The sequence below is a fragment of the Amblyomma mixtum genome, chromosome 4 (assembly GCF_055824585.1).
Source record: "Amblyomma mixtum isolate Tamu chromosome 4, ASM5582458v1, whole genome shotgun sequence".
Lineage (NCBI taxonomy): Eukaryota > Metazoa > Arthropoda > Arachnida > Ixodida > Ixodidae > Amblyomma > Amblyomma mixtum.
In genome coordinates, this window is record NC_143015.1 from 81,641,993 (window position 1) to 81,660,717 (window position 18,725).

Here is an 18,725-nt window from a genome sequence, read left to right on the forward strand (position 1 = left end):
AGAAGAAATTAAAGCTGTTTTCTATGTTTTAAAAAACCTGCAACCGCCTAATTTACGCAGAGTACACTGATCGAACTAAAACTAGCGCACAAAACAACTGCAGGGCTTGTAAAGACTTTGAGACGGATCGTATTTGTCCCGCCAACATGGATAAAATTGGGATGCGAGTGCTGTCGTAATTAAACATCCCACTCAGCGCTGTGAGGTTCCGGTTGTTAGCTAATGGTGCGATTATCCTTGCATATGTTCTTCCAGTAATTTCTCCAGCGTATAGACACCGAAATGTAATTTAGATTCGCAATTTTTGGCACACACATGGGACCTTAGGGTTCTACGTCGGTATGGCACAATCCCACAATAGTCACAAACTGCTGATATCGTCCTCTGGAGCGCGGGTCACGGTCCCGATAAAGTTTTAGGCGGGAAGCCTCCTTTCTGCATGCGCGATGTTTGTGCTAGTAAACCAGGTGCGAATAAGCAAAGTGCTTCGTGTTCATGCTGTCTTGAAGGAACCAATCGCAGACACCTTCCCGCGAGGAAATGTGCGGGGCTTATGTGAGAGGTTGTGTGCACTGGTCTCCCGTCAAACTTTCGTTTGGCGGCGGCCGAGACAGTGGTGGCAGGCTTCTTTGAAGATTCTAATAAGGTATTCTACATCACATCCAGCACCACATGAAAAACACAGCAGAGGCGAACATAGCAGAACAGGTAATCCGCCCATTATTGCAAACGGATGGTTTCACTCCAGTCTTTTGTAGGGGTGGACTTTGCCATTACGTTTCCAGTATTTGGCCGATTAGATGCGCTGCTTGGAACGCTGGGGTACGTGCATAACCCGTGCGAATGCGATGCAGAAAAGTGGTTTGAGGTCTCTTGAGTCCCTTAGCTATTAGTTGCAGCTCATACTGTGTGATCCTCCCCTTTAGGTCTTCTATTCTTGCGGAGCCGTCAGCGAAAATCTCGTTTGTTTATGTACCTTCCAGGAATATGTCTAAGGGGGCCAAGTGTGGAGACATTGGGTGCCATGGGACGGTGGCCGTTAAATACTATCCACTGCAGTCAAGCGAAAGTGATCGCGAGACAACCTGCCCTTCGAGTCTGGGCCCGCGGTGACGTCAGCACTACGTTGCAAGGCGCAGGGCGCATCTGTCTAGATCAGAGGCGCATATCGCTGATGAGTTGCACTCAGAATCTGCCTATCTCTGACTTTTTTAGCCTATATTAGGCGTTAAAGTTTGTAAATCAAAATTTTTGTCTTCGCTAGACTGTTTGGAGGACGATCTCCAATTCTGCTAATAGAGCACACACCCTAAAATAATTATTGAAAAAGTTGATTGGTGTGGTCATTTAAGCAGTGAAGTAATAAAATATTCTGCCTCATACCTGGTGCCCGCTGGAGCCTCAATATAGTTCCAGGCCTAAAGAAAGCCGAGCGTAAATTACGTTGAGTTTTGGACCTTCCAAAAACTCCGGGTATAGCGCTGTGCCGTGCCAGGGTCGAGCATGTCTTACAACCTCCAGTGACCTAAATATCCTGAGAGATGTTGATAATGCCGCCCCCCAATAGCTCATACGACGCCTCAGAACGCTGAAACACGCATTCCGCAGCATACCATACCTTAATGCACTGCGAACTAACGTCTCTACGCTCTGTAGATAATTCTGGTTGCCCTAGTAACCCCCTACAGAGAAAGTGGAATAAGCGAACACGTGTCTGTAGAACGTTTAGGGCCTTGTCAAGATTTACTGACATAGTAGGAGAACTTAATAGGAAAGAGAATACCAGTAAAGATGATGTCTCTGTTTCACGCTGGCTTCGGTAATCTGAAAAAAAAAATCTAGAATATTTGGAAACATTCCTTGCGGGTCGTTACCACTTCAGAAAAATATACCAGTATTTAGTGAATTAAAATTAACAGTTTTACATACTTGCAGTTTTACTATGTGGTATCATCAGTAATTACCTGCAGGTGGCGCTAGAATAAAAATTGGGTTTATTGTAGTTCATAGTCGACAGCACACTGCGCACATCAAGCAGAACAAAATCATCCCTCCATGCAGTTTAGCTTTATTATTCTGCATAAAAGTCTACCTGCAATGTCTGTTAATTTGGAGTCATTGTAAGAATTCATTACGTACGCCATGCCACTAGGAATAGAACAGTCACGCCAGTTGATTTTGACATGGTGTCAGCCCCTGGAAAAACACACATCGGAGAAAAATTGCCCGAAAATGTGAATACAACGCCACTCTCACTATAAGATACCTGCTGCGGTCTCAATATCCATGTACGACATATATCAAATATCCACGGAAGTGTTCCGTCACCTATGTGGTAATCTGATTAAGCCATTTGTGTACTCATGCCTAGCCTCACGACCAACGGAAATGAATTTAGTAGAGGATGGCTGCTGCAAAAATAGCTACGTGCCATAACGTTGTCTGATTATAACACAACTACTCGTTTCAACCTGAGCAGTAGGCCACATACGCTGCAGAGCTGATAACAAAGTTTTAATAGGGATAGTACATTTCGGGCCATAGAAAAGGAGAATTGAACGCGGTCTTGATTGTAAAAACATCCTTGAAAGTGTTGAGCTGTGCTGAATTGCCAGGTCGATCAATATTTTTGAGAGATCGAAAACAAGAGCTTTCCAAACTGCGCTTGCATTCTCGATCGTGGGCTTCTTAATTGGCAGTTGACTTTAGAGAATGGTATTTGCAGACGCGTACCACTAACCTATGTTTGCCGACTTTACAATTTTCTGTAGCGGTTACGCTTCAGCTTTGCGAGTTTAGAGCAACCGACTCTCCTCGTAAAATGCCTGCAAAACGCTCTTCTGGGTCATGACACGTGAAAAGTGTTCCCTATCCTCAGCAGTACACGCTTTTAGGCCGCCATCTGCAGCATAAAATATCAATAAATTTGCGTCGCACGGCTCTTTTATTTGGAAAACGGCAGAAACGAAAGCGCCCGTAGCTCGACTCTGAACTGTTATCCTGCCAGCTGTGAGGTCTGTCACGTACATTAGTGAACTTTCCTGCCGCCGGAAACCGTTATATAAAGGAGGGAAACAGAGCGAGATACATTTCTATCCGGACGTGCTTTATCGCCGGCAAAAAAAGAATTGCCCTAAATATCCGGCCAAATACATATGCGGCACAAAGAGAGTAGCAAGAAACAATCGGACTACGAGACCAAACTGCTCCTTATATGGCGCTCTAGGTCTGCATTTTATTCCTTCAAAGCAAGACGAGGGTTCGATCCCGGCCGCAGCGGTCGAATTTCGATGTAGGCGAAATTCTAGAGGCCCGTGTACTGTGAAATATCAGTGCACGTTAAAGAACCCCAGGTGGTCGAAATTTCCGGAGGCCTCCACTATGGAGTCTCTAATCGTCTTAGTCGCTTTGGGACGTTGAACCCCATAAACCAAACCAAACAAGAAAACAAAGAAAGACATTTCTCCGGCAGGTGACGCTACATGGAGATGGCAACAGATACGATCAAGTAAAACTCTAGTTTGGGCGAGTTGGTTCATGATGAAATAAAAACTGGTATGGCGCAAGAAACGGGGACACAGAAGGCACACAAGAAGGCGTCAGTCCTGTGTTTTGTGTGCCTTCTGTGTCCCCGTTTCTTGCGCCATACCAGTTTTTAGATACGATCAACCTTTCTCTGCGAAAGCACTACTCCAGGCCCACTAACCTCGGCCAGAATTTTGTCGTGTGAGCGGAGTAGCTCCGGTAAGCTCAGGTTAGTTTGGAGAAGCGTCTCACAAGCTGCCGCTAAGGGGAGGGGGGGGGGGGGGGGGGGGGTTGGGGGGGGGGGGGGTTGCTCGGGAAAGTTAGGAGTAGCGCCGCGCCAGCTGTAGCTAATGGATAGACGGCGTCACGCCAGTTGCCGCCTAGTGTAGAGGGTGATGAAGAGCAAGAAACGCTTTTGGGTGCACATGAACTTGCCGGAAAAAAAGAGAAGAATGAACACATGCTTTTTCAAGTCTGCTCGGTTTAACACGTTAAAACCATATCACTTTAATTTTATATCCATCAAATATGACAAATCTACAAATTTTAGAAGTAAATATTGATTTTGCAAGTCGAATTTCGTGTTACTCTTTCGTATGATGTCAACATTACTAAGATCCACTATGTTAATTAAATTCTTTGAAGTAGCGGATCGTTTGAAATATTTAATTGAATTAAAACAAAGCAACGCAGTTGTTTTAATCAGTGTCTGCAGAGGAGAGAACGAAAGAGAACGAAAGAGCTACGTCCTAGACTGATGCATCCATCTTTTGTTCCGACAGAATTTCTTCTTTCGCGCTTTCTTGGAATCCTGATGTCTCTTCCGCGGTCAAGAGCGCATTTGCTGCAGGGGAAATTAATGTTAAAATTTCAAGTCGCAAGCAGCTTGCACACGGTGTCCATTTTGGCGCAATGAAACACGATGGTACGAAAGGCAGAAATTGTACCGGCGACATTTACAACTTATAAGGAGGCGCATAATTTGCAGCGGAATTCGAGTTATCGGTGAAGCATTTTGTTGCAGAACATAAGGGCAACATAGTCACTTTTTCCGACGCGTTGCAATTCTGCGGAACTCATAATCATCATCATCAACCTGACTACGCCCTCTGCAGGGCAAAGGCCTCTCCCATGTCTCTCCAAGAAACCTTGTCCTTTGCCAGCTGGAGCCATGGTATCCCCTCAAACTTCTTGATCTCATCCGCACACCTAACTTTCTGGCGCACCCTACTCCGCTTGCCTTCTCTTGGAATCCACTCTGTTACCCTTAAAGACCAGCGGTTATCTTGCCTTCGCATTACATGCCCTGCCCAAGCCCATTTCTTCCTCTTGATTTCGACCAGGATGCCATTAATCCGCTCTGGGGCCCTCGCGCTCTTCCCGCTTGCGGTCTGTTAACGTTACACCGATCATTTTCTTTCCATATCTCGCTGCAATGTACTTAACTGATGCTGAATCCTATTCGTTAGCCTCCATGTTTAAGCCAGTGAAAACGCCTGGTTTAGGCAGGTGAGTACCGGTAAGATATGGCTGTTATATACTTTCCTCTTGAGGGATACTGGTAAACACCGACTCATTATCTGAGATAGCCTGCTATATGCACTACACCCCATTTTTATTCTTTTAGTTATTTCCCTCTCATGACCCGGATCAGCACCCACCGCCTGCCTTAACTAAAAGTATTCCCATACCACTTCCGGCACCTCGCTATCATTTGTCAACTGCTGTTTTCTTGGGAGGCTGTTGAACATCACTTTGGTTTTCTGCATGTTAATTTTAAGACCCACCGTTCTGCTCTGACTGTCTGGCTCATTCATCATGCTTTGCAGTTCATCTCCTGAGTTACTGTACAGAGAATGTCATTAGCGAATGACAGATTACTTAGGTATTACTTAGCCATTCTCCTTTAACTGTTATCACCCGCTGTTCCCAATCCAGGCTTTGGAACACCTCCTGTAAACAGGCGCTAAATAGCATTGGTGAGATCGTGCCTCCATGCCTGACACCCTTCCTTATTAAAATTTTATTGCTGAATTGATGAAATACTATGGTAGCCATGCAGTCGCTATGGATATCTTCCAGTATTTTCACATAAGACTATTCTACAAAGTGATTCCGCAATGCCGGCTTGAATGCTGACGTTTCAGCAGAGTGAAATGTTTTCTCGTAATCAATGAACGCTATATGTAGGGGTTGGTTATATTCTACGCATTTCTCTATCACCTGATTGATAGCGTGTACATGATTTATTGTCGAGCATACTTTACGAAAGCCGGCCTGAAGTCTAAGGTTATCCTGATTCTATTTGCGAATACCTTAGTAAATACCTTGTAGGCCACAGACACTCAGCTGATCGGTCTGTAATTTTTCCAGTCTTTGACGTCTCCTTTCTTATGAATTGAGATAATGTTATTCTCAGAGTTTTTGGTACGCTCTAAGTCATAAGGAATTTCGTATACAGAGTCACTAGTATTTATAACACAACCACCACTCCATCCTTCAAGAGATCTGCTGTTACTTGGTCCTCATCAGCTGCTTTCCCCTTTGCAGGCCTGGGGTGCCACCTGAACCTAGTTACCAGAACCGACAACGCACTCCATCACCAGAACAATATTTGGCCACCCTGGTGTAGTACTGAGCTGCAACCTTCTATGAAGAAACCAATTAACACTTCAGAACTGACAGAAGTCCAGTTTACAGCCTCAAGTGCATGCCAGTCTAGCTTTCCTTGCTGAACCTCTCAGCCTCGTCAGTGTCGGTATAAAATTTCAGCTCGGAAGCGCGAGCACTGGAAGCATTTTTGCAAATCATTTTCGCGCCGCTTAGTTAAAAGCGCACTGCACAATCCACTGATACGTCGCAAACGTCGCAACTAAAGTGTCGCACTAATTAATGGTTTCCTTTCGCTTCCAGCGGTCGCGCGTTTAGCGGCGCAGTTATATTGTAACGTGGCGGCCAGCCGAAGAATGAGGCGTAATGAACCATGAACAAGAGATTATTTAATGGCCGTTGGCCTAGCGAGAGCGCTCCGTCCCGCGCCACTGCCAGCTTCGTCTTCGTCACACTACCCGGGGCCACCGAGCGATCGTCCCGATGGATGACGAACAGACGCGCGAAATGGCGATGGTCTTGAGTGGAGGGTTGAACAGTATGTAGAAGATGGTGCAGTGCTGGCCGCCACGATGAAAGATGAGAGAATTAGTCCTGGTCCACGAAGCATGCGGGCCGTAGGGTGCCAGGAGCTGACGGCCGAGCTCTTTGGACGCACCGAACGGCAGGGGCAGGGGGGCGGTGCCCTTATGTGGGGACAGGGTCTTGGGTCGGTCGGGTCTTGGGTCGGTTGGGTCTCGGGTCGTCGTGTCTTGTGTTCTGGGCGGGGAACGGGGCAGGGGTGAGCGGCGAGGTCGGTTCAGGTCGGGCGGGCTGGGGCACGGCCGTACGGGGCGGATCAGGTACTCACGGCCGACGTCCACGGCAGGCGCAGGACGCCGAAGCTGCGTGACCAGGATGGCGATGAAGGGACCCCAGCACCTCACACCAAATGTAACGTGGCGGCCAGCCGAAGAATAAGACGTGGTGAACCATGAACATGAGATGATTTAATTGCCGCTGGCCTAGCGCGAGCGCTCCGTCCCGCACCCCTGCCAGCTTCGTCTTCGTCACAATATTACAGAGTATGAGAGACCGGAGCCAATTCCCTGCTTCGGAAGCAGTAGTACTTGTGACTCAGGCGAAATGCGCACACATACTTTTGTGTGACGAGGAAGTACGTGTTTTTATGTTACAGCTGATTTTTACTTTTTTTAGACGAATTACAGTCACAAATAATTATTTTCGCTCCGCACGGGAAAGTTACGGAAAAATTTTGCCGTTTTTTAGCTTCAATTAAGAAGATATGCATATATTTGCATATTCAAGGTGTCTTCAGCGATAAATTATAGAAGAAAAGAGCAGTGTCAATGTTTCGCCCCACCAGTGCTAAAAGATTTAAACCAACCCATTCGCTTGTGCGGCCCAAAACAGCGGCGCGACCGAGAGGGGGCACCACGCGTGGCTTTTCCCTGGACACGAATTGCATTGAGCACACGTGGCAGCCAACATCGCTTGTTATGCACAACCTTGGCTTGACGCGTTCCTGTTAGTTTAGTTCGTCCTGTTTGAAGACCAGCGGTGGCGACGGTTACCGTTCTCGGCCGAGAACGTCACATGTGCAGCCAGCAATCAGCTCCTGTGTGGTTAAGACTGCTGTGAAGCCAATTCTCTGCAGCTAGGCAGTAGTATGATAGGTAATGGTGTCCGCGTCTACATTGGACGTTAATTTACATCACCATTCATTCTGCTGCTGAATGCTGTTAGCCAGCCTAAGCAAATCTGAATAGCCAAGCTTGATCACACGCACCAAGAAGTGGACTCAAGTGGACTCATACTGCAGTAATTTACGTTTTTTGTTCATTTCAACACAATATACATGCTATAGTTGTGGCAGTCGGCAGTACTACGTGGAGGAAACACGGAATTGTAATAAAAACACGGGACAGGGCAAAACATTCAGCTCTTTATCTCAAGAATAATAAACTAAGCAATTCCCCTCATTTACCTCATGATATAACAGCTAAACCTGACAGAACACGACGCCCTACGTTGCTAACAGTTCAATCATTGGCAATCCAAAAGTGTTAGCTGGCTGCCGCTTACCTACACTGACACCTTTTTAACGAACAGAACTCCTTAAAATCTGGAGTGCGACAGTAATATTTTTAATGTTTTCTGGTCTAATGCAACTGAGTAGATTTGCTCGACGCAACATCTACGTATATAATAATATTTTTTAACTTACTTGTTAAGAAAAGGACCGGCTTGAGAGTCCGCCATGTCGCCAATATTAAAATGGCTCTGTCCGATATTTTATTGGCCATGTTTTGTTTGCGCGAAGCGACAGCTTCTCGCCTAAACAAACGATTATCATGTCCCTGGAATGCGAAAAACAACAGAACAAACTGAAACTAGTTTTTCTCACCAGGAATGTGGCTTTTTTTGGAAAAGTCGTCACCTGCAATCCAAGCAATGTACACGTGTACCCGTCTCGCAGAAGGTGGACAGTTACTATAAACCTCACAGCTTTAATTGGGATGCATATATTTTATAAAATGAACTTTTAAGCACTACGATGGTGTTCAAATGGTATTAAAATGAGACGTTTTGCGTTTATCACAGATACCAGCAAACGTGATCTGCCAGCAGTAGCCATGTCTGCGAAAGCTGCAGTGTGACCATAAAGGTATTCTGCCATTCTAAAATATTCCAGGAGACGGTTAGAAAGGTGGTAACCAAAATAGCAATTTTAGCAACGCATTGGACGAATATATATTTCGTTAAGTTGCCTCATTTTGTATTTCTTATTGTTGTTTTTTTCCTTCCCCTTGCTATCACCGAATGATGCTGTGTGTTGTATTTTCGTTTTTTTGTGTGTGATTATTATGTTGTATGCCCCCCCCCCCCCCCCTGCTTGGGCCGGATAGGCCTGCAGTATTTTGAAATAAATAAATAAGGAACTCTGATTAAACGCAGGATAAATAACGTGAAGCGTGTGAAGTTAAAACCAGAAAAAAAAAACATCTGTCTTTACTGCTCTCAGACCTGTGAACTGACAGCGCTCAGTCCTGTCCTGTCGTTTCTGCTCTCAGTCTAGGCAAGAATTAGAAGTAAATTTTGCGCTCTCATATTAATGTTCATGCATCCAAGACATTATGGTGTCTAGTGGGGAGCGAACATCCTCTGCTAGAACGCCGAAAATCTGTGGAGCTGCATTTCTTAAGCCCAGTTCAATTATAATTGAACATTTCCTTCGTCCTTTTAGTAATTAAAGGTTTAAAGTGAACACGGAAAGTTCGTTCCAAGAATAAGTAAATGAGGAATCAACTTTCCAATTTTGCATATAATGCCACTAATACCGGTACATGGCTGAATGATTTCTTTTAGCAACATGGTTCACTTGACTATGAGGTAGAAAGAAGGACAGCATTCCCGTATTCCGCAGTTGTCAATCATAACCGAAATAAACCAGACTGCGAAAAACACTGGTAAATCCAAAATATCTCCGGTTTCTCCTCACGTTCTTGCGTTGTGTTTGAAAAATAGGAGCTTCATTTGAAACATCGTTATCTGCAAGCTAACATTTCTGGAAATAAGCCAAAAACATGCGTAGAATTATTGAAGACTGTATTTAAAGCTCGTTAACAATTGTGAAATTAGCTGTTCAATACTTAGTACATCGTTATTCACGTCACGAGATCCACAAATGTGTAGCTAAGAGGTTATGCTTTTTCTATCCGACCTAAACTACGTTATATACTTGAAATCGCATTCGTCTAATTCGGAAATAATGTCAGTACGCGAATGGCGTCACTCCGCTATAAAAGGCAAAGCAAGGGTAATTTTAGTTGTGTGAGATAGCGGGCGCCATTATTGCCATATTCACAAACCATATTCCATATGCCATTGCCATATTCCTCAACAGCGCCGGAGAGTTTTCATTCCAACGTGCAGATAGCTGCAGTTTTCAGGTGCAGTGACGCGTCCACATATAACCCGTCATCGGAAAAAAAATTCACAGCTAATACCTGCTTTCGGATACCGGAAACTTATGGTAATTCACATGGCACGCTATAACTCTTTGTCTTTCTGTATGAATGATTCCTCTTCGTTTAAACCCGCGTAGAACCCGAAGTGAAGGATCGTTCATCCCACTATCCGGATGGTTTCAATGAAGCGATTGCTGCTGCACATACCTCACCTTAGCCCAATAACGAGAGGAAGTTCTCACGAGAAGACCGGTCATGGTATGACTGAACAGATAAATATTGAATATTACAGAGATTAGTGCTCACTTTTTGGCTGTCAGGCCTACAGATTTAAAATGGGCTATTTTCGTTGCATAATCTGTTGCGTTTGTTTTGAACAAATTTCTGAGCGCGTTTAAAGTTTAAAATTTACGATTTATAGACCAGATAAAATTAGCACACTGAAGCTCCCAAGCAGCAATTACTTCAGCATTTAGAAATGGGAGAACAAAAGAGCCACCCCTGTATATTGCATGCCGACCCGCATATCCAGAACCGTTATGTCTGGGAAATATTACTTAATAACCCTCTAGAAAACGTCTCAAAACTTTTGTGTTCCCTGAAATTTTTGACAGAAATAGGCTTGCTTTCTGGCAATGCGGCACTCTCAAGTTTCCACCAATTCATCTTAATGAAAGGCGAATATTAAGGCCTTTTCACACTTGGGGGCCGCAGCGGTTGTTCGAATGTTTTGGTCAGAAAACGAGAGTCGTAATCGTTTGCATTGGTGGAAAGCTACATCCGCGGGCCAGAATCCGGCAGTCTTATTTCCTTCCTTTGCGACTATGAGTTTCAAACTGCCAACCAATCAGTGCCGCCGCGGTAGTGAAAGGAAGCTTGTTCCACATCCGTATACTCGTTACCAGTAACAGCCAAGATTCAGAATTCTCCATCCGAAAGAGACCAACTCGTAACCGGGATTCATGCCTGGCCCTCTCTATTATCAACATCGCTAAATTCGAGCCACTCTCCTGTCGCAAGTGACCGCCGGTACCACACCCTGTGCAATTCGCAAGTCTGAAAGGCCTTTTACATGGGGAAGCTTCGGTGGTGGTCAAGGACAAAGGCGCTCCGCTGGCTCCAACCACGCCAGTGGCAGCGAAGAGAAATACGGGGAACTCAGTGGAATACCCAGGAAGGGTAAAGTTTAATCGGGATCTCATAACTGTCTGGTTTCCTCTGGAACACATGCAGCATGCTTCTAGCTTTGTTACGGCCGGTGCGGATGTCTAACCGCCGCTCGCGGTCTCTCGCAATAGCTGATCCCAGCCCACACAATAGAGCTTTCAGGAGAAGAGAGGCGGCTCCTTACGAGACGGTGTCGCTGTCCCTGCTACGATGCACCTTACAGATATATTAGGGGACCAAATGTACTGTGAGTGGAGCAGGTCAAGGCGCAAGGTATGGAACCCTGCTTCCCGACCAGGCGAAGGTAGGAACTGATTGCCGAACACCTAAAAATTCGGTATAATTGTGGCTTCGGAGGTTAAACCAGGTTTCGGAGCTTATAACAGTATCAGGTAGAACGTGCACGTGAATGGAACTTGCTCTTTCTTGAAGAAGCCCACTAGGCTATTCTAGGTGATGTTCAGTTCAGAAGAGGAAACGGTATTTAACTTTCAGTCCTTTATTAAGGCTTTGATATTTTGTATTCGACGAACTTCTTTCGTTGATTCACAGCACTCTCAAATTTGAGACGAGAATCGTCATACACATTTAATACAATTGATATTCAGACCCAATACAATAATAAAAATGTTTTAGGGTTACCAATATCCCTGAAGAAAAAAGTGTGCAGCCGCTGTATCTTACCGGTACTCGCATGGCAGAAACGTGGAGGCCAACGAAAAAGGTGCAGCTTCAGTTAAGGACCCCGCAGCGAGCTATGGGAGGAAAAATGATATGCGTAACGTTAAGAGATCGAAAGCGGGTGGAGTGGGTGAGGGAACCAACGCGGTTTAATGACATTCTAGTCGAAATCAAGACGAATAAATGGGCTTGGGCTGGGCCTGTATTGCGAAGGCAAGATAACTGCTGGTCCTTAAGGGTAATGCAGTGGATTCCGAGAGAGGCAACCGTAACAAGGGGTTGCAGATAGTTAGGTGGACGGATGAGATTAAGAAGCTGGCGGGGACATAGTGGCTACAGCTTGCACAGAACAGAATTCGGGAGACATGGGAGAGGCCTTTGCCGTGATGATGGTTCAAGGGGGTAAAACGTCTTAAAGCGACTCATGCCTTGAGGAACGCCGTAGTGAAGGCTTCCAGAAATGTTGACCACCTGAAGTTCTTTAACCTGCACTGACATCGCACAGTACATGGGCTTCTAGAATTTTGCTTACACCAAAATTTGGCCGCCGCGGGCGGGATCGAACCCATGCCTTTCGAATCAGAAGTCCAGCGCCAAAACTACTTAGCCTCCTCGGATTGTTAATGATACAACTGATAAACAAGAAAAAATATCGAAGCTTTAACGCCATTTCTTTATTTCCCCTAATGACAATGCGCCCTCCAGCACTTTTATTGCATGCTGTTCTGATTAAGGAAAGTTATTACGGTTCGTCAGACTATCTGCTTGCGTATAAAAGTGATATATTCCTTACAATGGCCAAGGAGTATCCAAAAGGGCTGTGTTCACAAGTTGAAGTTTTTTGCAATAGTACAGGAGATCTAAACCTATAGAACCTGCTTTAACGTGAAACTGATGGTTTGTCGTCTACTACAGACGGAAAAATGTATTAGAAATGCTTGTTGTTAAACGGAATTTCTTAAACTTCACGACGCTGAAGTGGGGTGATTTGTTGGAGCCTAGGCTCAACCTACATTACCTCTTAAAAAACAATCATAATTTTTTCGGCATTGACGTCACGCGACAAAATAGAGTTGCGGAAATAGCAGCCTGTATATTTCAATTTTATATTCCCAGCAAGCCCTGCGTTAATGTACCCGAGTTCTAATAAAGCTCAAAGGAATGGTACTTTGTTTAGCAATCTGAACATTTCGTCAGTAATAGGATTGGTTGCCTAAAAAATATCGAGCGGTTTAGAATTAGTAAGCACAAAATATCTTGCTAAAAACTGGCTTTTGAGGAAAAGAAATGGCGCTGCAATAGTCTCACATCTCGGTGGATCTAGAACCGCGCCATAAGAGAAGGGAGAAACGTGGGAGTGAACCCCAGCAGCACAGGTAATCGTCCCAATGTTGGAAATTAATGATTTCACTCTGGTTCTTCGCATGACCTGTATTGCCAGTGCACTGCCAATATTCGGCTGATTAAATGTGCTGCTTCGGAAGGAACAAAGAGGTGCTGTAGTGGAGGGCTCCGGAATAATTTCGACCACCTTTAATGTCCCCTGACATCGCACAGCACATGGGTGTCTTCGCGTTTAGCCTCCATTGAAATGCGGCCGCCGCGAACGAGTTGGAACCCGGGAACTCCGGCTCAGCAGCCCAGCTCTTTGACCACTGAGCCACCGCTACTGGATCGTGGGAAAGGACGATTTTTTTTTAGGTGGACGCCACGTACCTCAATGCGCAATGCAGGTATCTAGCCAGCCAGGTAGCCAGTTATGCGCCCTTCCTTTCCTAAAAATAAAAAGATTTAAACCTTCGAGTGATTTTTATAAACGGAGAAGCGCATAACTGCCATGTAGGTGGACGCTGCCGTGTGCTCACAGCGCGATTGAGGTGTCCACTGAAGCATTTCTATGCCCGGCAGCACTAAAAGACTTTGACCCCTCCTTTCACGGCAGCTGCCCGCACTGTAGCGCGTTGTCTTCTGACATCTATCCAATGGTGTGGGCCTGCCCCTCGAACCCGGCTATGGCCCCATCCTGAACCCAACCAGGGAGGAGTAGGAGGCGACCCTGCACGGCTGCCACGACTTAAAGACCCAACAAGCCTTAGTCGGACGTGCACGTCCGGGCAGCGGCCACCGCCACTGGGGTCCCAAACTAGGGACTTCCACCTATGCTTGTAAGGGTCGGTCGCTTACGGGCTGATCCAAGCATACCTCCTGTCCCTTCCTAGTAAATGTTTTCACCACCACCCACAGAAGCAGTTGGCCAGTTATGCTTGCCACTCAGAGACTTCACACACACAGACACCACCGCTCAACCTCAGGGGGACGGGGTAAAGCGATTTGTTACTAAAACTCCGCATCTTAACAGCGCAGATATCTTACAATACGCTACAGTATGTCAGATAGGAAGACTGTAGTTCAAATAATATCATGTTTTTACTAATTAGTCGAAGAACACCAATCTTGCTTTATAATTGCGTTCATTCAAAAATAACATTCACTACTGAACAATGGAGTCCTGTGTGACCTTGCAAAACCATATCCAGTGGAGGAAGCTAGCGCTCTATGATCGCAAGGGTGATCTTGACCTGCAGTAGTTTTTTACTTTATTGTTTGGCCATTAAAGTTGCGCGTATTTATTAGCAATGGTATGGGGTGCACCACGAGGATTTTCAAGGATACTTGGCGCATTCGGGTGTAAAGCTAGCCTGTGCCGGTTCGTTGCCTGCATTCAAAGGATTTCGAAAGGCTGGAGCTATTCTACCTCAGGCAATAGAACTGACTACGGCGGGTATGATTAATTAGCGCCAAGCACCAACCCCTGTCGTTTCCGGCGTTACGCTAGCACAATGGGTATTATAGTTTAGCCATACAAGTTTATGCTAATTCATGTTGTAGAAGACGGATCGTAAGTGAATAGTGCAGTGGCAAGCGAATGTTTCGCTGGTGCCGTGACCTGTGAGAGCTCCTGACACGTGCGTTGGTCGGAACTTCGGGTGCTATATAAGTTACGGGAAATGAGCCGTACCTGGTACGGGAGAACGGTAGGTCGTCTACAGTCACCAGCTTCAGTGTGCTGAGCAAAACTCAAGAAGCGATTCCTCAGCGGCATCAAACAACCAAGTATGAGGTAAGACATGTTATTTCATTTCCAACTACTTTTTAAACTCACCTCCCTAATAAGACAGCCCTTCTCATTAGTGCAAGCGAAATTAGCTTTATTTTAATTTCGACATGATAAAAACATTTATTGATTCGACAATTCCACTACCGCCGACAATTTTTCGAACTTTCTTGTTCGATAAATATTACTTAAATAATAGCCTGTGGCAGGAACCAATGTAACCTCGCCAGAACTAGTGGGTCTCGAGGGTTTAATGTTCCAAAGCTACTTATGCTATGATGGACTTCGTACTAAAGGACTCCGGAAATTTCGACCACCTAGGGTATTTAACGTCCACTAACACGGCACAATACACGGGCCTCTAACGCTTAGCCTCCATCGAAATTCGACCGCCGCGACCAGGATCGAACCCGCGTATTTCTTGTACGCAGCCGCGCATCAGGACCACCGGTTAACCGCGGCGATTAACCGCGGCGGCAAGGTGAAACCATGCAGATGTTGGGTTTAATGATATATTAAATTTCTTTCGCTTTTACGTGACTACATACAACCGAGCTGCAATCTCAAATGCATCTGGAAGGCTACATGCACCCCTACTTGCATGCGCTATAATTAATTTGTAATAACTAGTGCGAAGATTTGAACTTTTTCTGAGGAAAACAAGCTCTACTATAAAAAGCGATGATTTCCCATTATTTGTTTTGTGCTAAACATTGCTTACAAGCAGTGAAATATAGAGACACAAAATATGCATTTTAGAGTCAAAAACAAGTGTTCTTAATTGTTGGCGCTCAAGAAATCTTTTGTACGTTCTAAGCCAGCACTGTCTTGCTAAAAATGTTCGCATGCTATGAGATGTAATACACTCTGCGAGCTGATTATATTTTTAATCAGAAATAAATATTGATCCCCAAAAACGGCAGAGAAAAAGGAGGTGTCAGCATTAATGGTAGTCTTCCACCCAGTTAGCGGTTCCTACACTGTTCATCTCTAAACTAGGCTCAGAAAGGTCTACAAACAGACATTACTTTTTTCCACATTTTTCCTGCGGGCATTAGGGGGGCACCCAGCGTAACCTGCACTGCGCTTCCAAAGTTCTGAACCTGCGTATGCTATCAGACGTGGCGTTTAGCAGTATGAAGCCGCACGTGGGCTATAAGAGATCGTGAAAAGGCTGATACTAAAAGACGGCAAACGTAGCAATGGGCGGAAAAAAGCCAGGAGGGCAATTGAGATTAGGAACTTGGGGGGTGTGTGAGGACCACAGCTGGAAGCGGGCATGTGTAATCGAAGAGATATGGGGGAATCCTCTATCCTGTAATGGCCTTATTTAGGCTGGTGATGATAACGAGGACTAGAAGGAGCTGGGGATCTAAAACCCACAGCAAAAGCCACTTAGCCACCGCGGCAAGTCGGTTGGGTTCTTGAGTTTTTTTTTTTTTTTTGTCACAGGGTTTTCTGTGTTTTGCAGAAGAACTACAATCTAGCTGCAAATGTTCAGCACGCCTTCGCTCCTATTGTGCACGTAGATTTAACCTTTTCTTTCTGTTTCACAGACGGGAGGAAGAATTTTTTGAACATGGAGGCCCCCAAAGAGCTGGTTTTACTAGCACGTTTTATTTGTTACCGAAACTTTGAACCGTGCGAGGGTCAACTTTATATGTAGAGCACAAGCTCTGTTCTGTGAATCAATGCAAACACTTTGGCAATAGTTTTCTTACGAGAATTTAATAAAAGGAGGATTTCTGCTCAGTGTAAGAAGAACCTCACAACAGTGGTTCATATCTTACTTGCAAGTGGTAACTTTAGAAGTGGGCAATATTTTTCAACAATTGTTATCGGTATAAATGGGCAGATGTTCCGATGCGACTACCATAGCTAATGTGTTTCCTCACCGGCCTGGCACGCTTTGCGGCATTAGGTAGAGACATGGCTGTGGCATCGGTTATTCTGGCCCTGGCCCTTCTGTCGGCGTCATGCAGTACTGCAGCGAGCGCAGGTAAGAATTTCTGTTAAATATCTGTACCGGTTCCTGCTTTGTGCAAGCTTTCATTTTTATTTCAATATTTCTATTTGCGAAATAGCTAGCACAGAGATGCGAGTTTGGTATTGAGCTTATGTGAGTACACGACAAAAAATAGATATTTGAGAACCAGTACCTTTTGCTGGGCTAGTTGGTGTGACATTGTGTTCAGAAAAGAAAAAACAGCGCTAAATTCTACATAGACCACAAAGAAAGACGGACAGGTCTATGTAGAATTTAGCGCTGTTTTTTCTTTTCTGAACACAATTGAGAACCAGCTTCATGCAAATTCATCTCTCATTTCAGCTGATACTTTTGTTTGGGTAACTATAGCGTCCACAGTTACAGTGCAATCCTAGATAGAAACGTAAACCCTTCATAGAGATTTCCACATTTGGAGCTGCTGAGACACTTAACTTCCTGCTCGTCAGGCTCTATTTTTAGAATGACTTGTGTTAGGTTTGCTCTCGCTCTTAGTGAGTATAAGCTCATATGAAGGAGTAAAACATATTTCTCACTGTGAAGGTGAGGTTCGTGAAAAACAATTAAGATAACTTGATAAGTGCCACCGCTTTGTCTTTCGCGCCAAAGTGACATAGCTAGTACGTGCTTCACTTTTCAGCCGTGCCCACTCCTGTTCCTCCCACGACGACCGCTCCTGCAATGACTACTGAGGTCGTAGTAAGTACTTGTTCCAACGTAGGTTACACTGCTAGGCACGATATCTATGCTGGCTGTTGCAACCACCGCCTCGCTTCAGGTATCCGCGTCTTCTGGTGTGACCACGAGTTCGACTGAAGCCGGGACGACCTCGGCATGGACAACTACAGATGGAGTCACGACCGCCACTCCGGCTGCGGAGATGACGACGTCCGAGGCAACAACGATGTCTTCGGACTTGACCACTATGGCTCCTGAGGCAACTACTACACCTGCGCAGGCAACGACATCAACTTCACAAGGTTCCTGCATCCAAGCGTCGGTGCCTGATGTTTTGGGCCTAAGAGCGGTACGGATATAGATCATTAGTTGTCCTAATACATAACGTTTAAGAATAAGAATTGACAGACGAATACGATAGTTGCTAATGTTAGATATGAACGAAGCTCTTCACCGCCACCTGTCTCCGTTGGCAGGTAGCGTGTTACGCTGTTAACTACCCAGCGGGATATTCTCATGGCAGCCATCTTCCAGGTGGCGTTTTCCTCTGCTAATTGTACAACCGGTTACGCCGACAATGACGACTACGACGCGGAATGCGGGAACAGGAGCCTGAGGGCTTTGCTCTAAAACATCTGACAACTGTATTTTTACTACCTATCATAGATCTCTAAGCTATTATTCTTAAACTTCTGTGGAATTCATAATTTAGAAAAATGGAGGGATGTGGGCTACGTTAGGCACTATAAGGTGGTGTTCTCCCGCATGTATTACAGGTTTATATAAAGCCAACCTCGTTAAATCAGGCAGTGCAGTAAGTCTTTAAATTTCAATTAGGAAGTGTTTGACTGAATTTTTAGGCCAGAATGGTGAAATATCATGCGAGCGACAGGCTAAGAGTACCGCTATCCCAGTCTAGTTTTGTAATAATATACAAAAGCTTTGTTCCTTTCGTCAGCAACTGCCTGCGAAA

At 45.2% G+C, this 18,725-nt stretch overlaps 1 protein-coding gene across 1 annotated transcript; it reads left to right on the top strand.

Annotated features, from left to right (window-relative positions):
• Positions 1-16,478: 16,478 nt before the first annotated feature.
• Positions 16,479-18,113, top strand: LOC149347189 (uncharacterized). Its single transcript, XM_089541519.1, has 3 exons — positions 16,479-17,068; positions 17,715-17,773; positions 17,853-18,113. The coding sequence occupies exons 1-3, from the start codon at positions 16,951-16,953 to the stop codon at positions 18,111-18,113; spliced, it is 438 nt and encodes a 145-aa protein (XP_089397645.1). The 5' UTR covers positions 16,479-16,950.
• Positions 18,114-18,725: the final 612 nt, after the last annotated feature.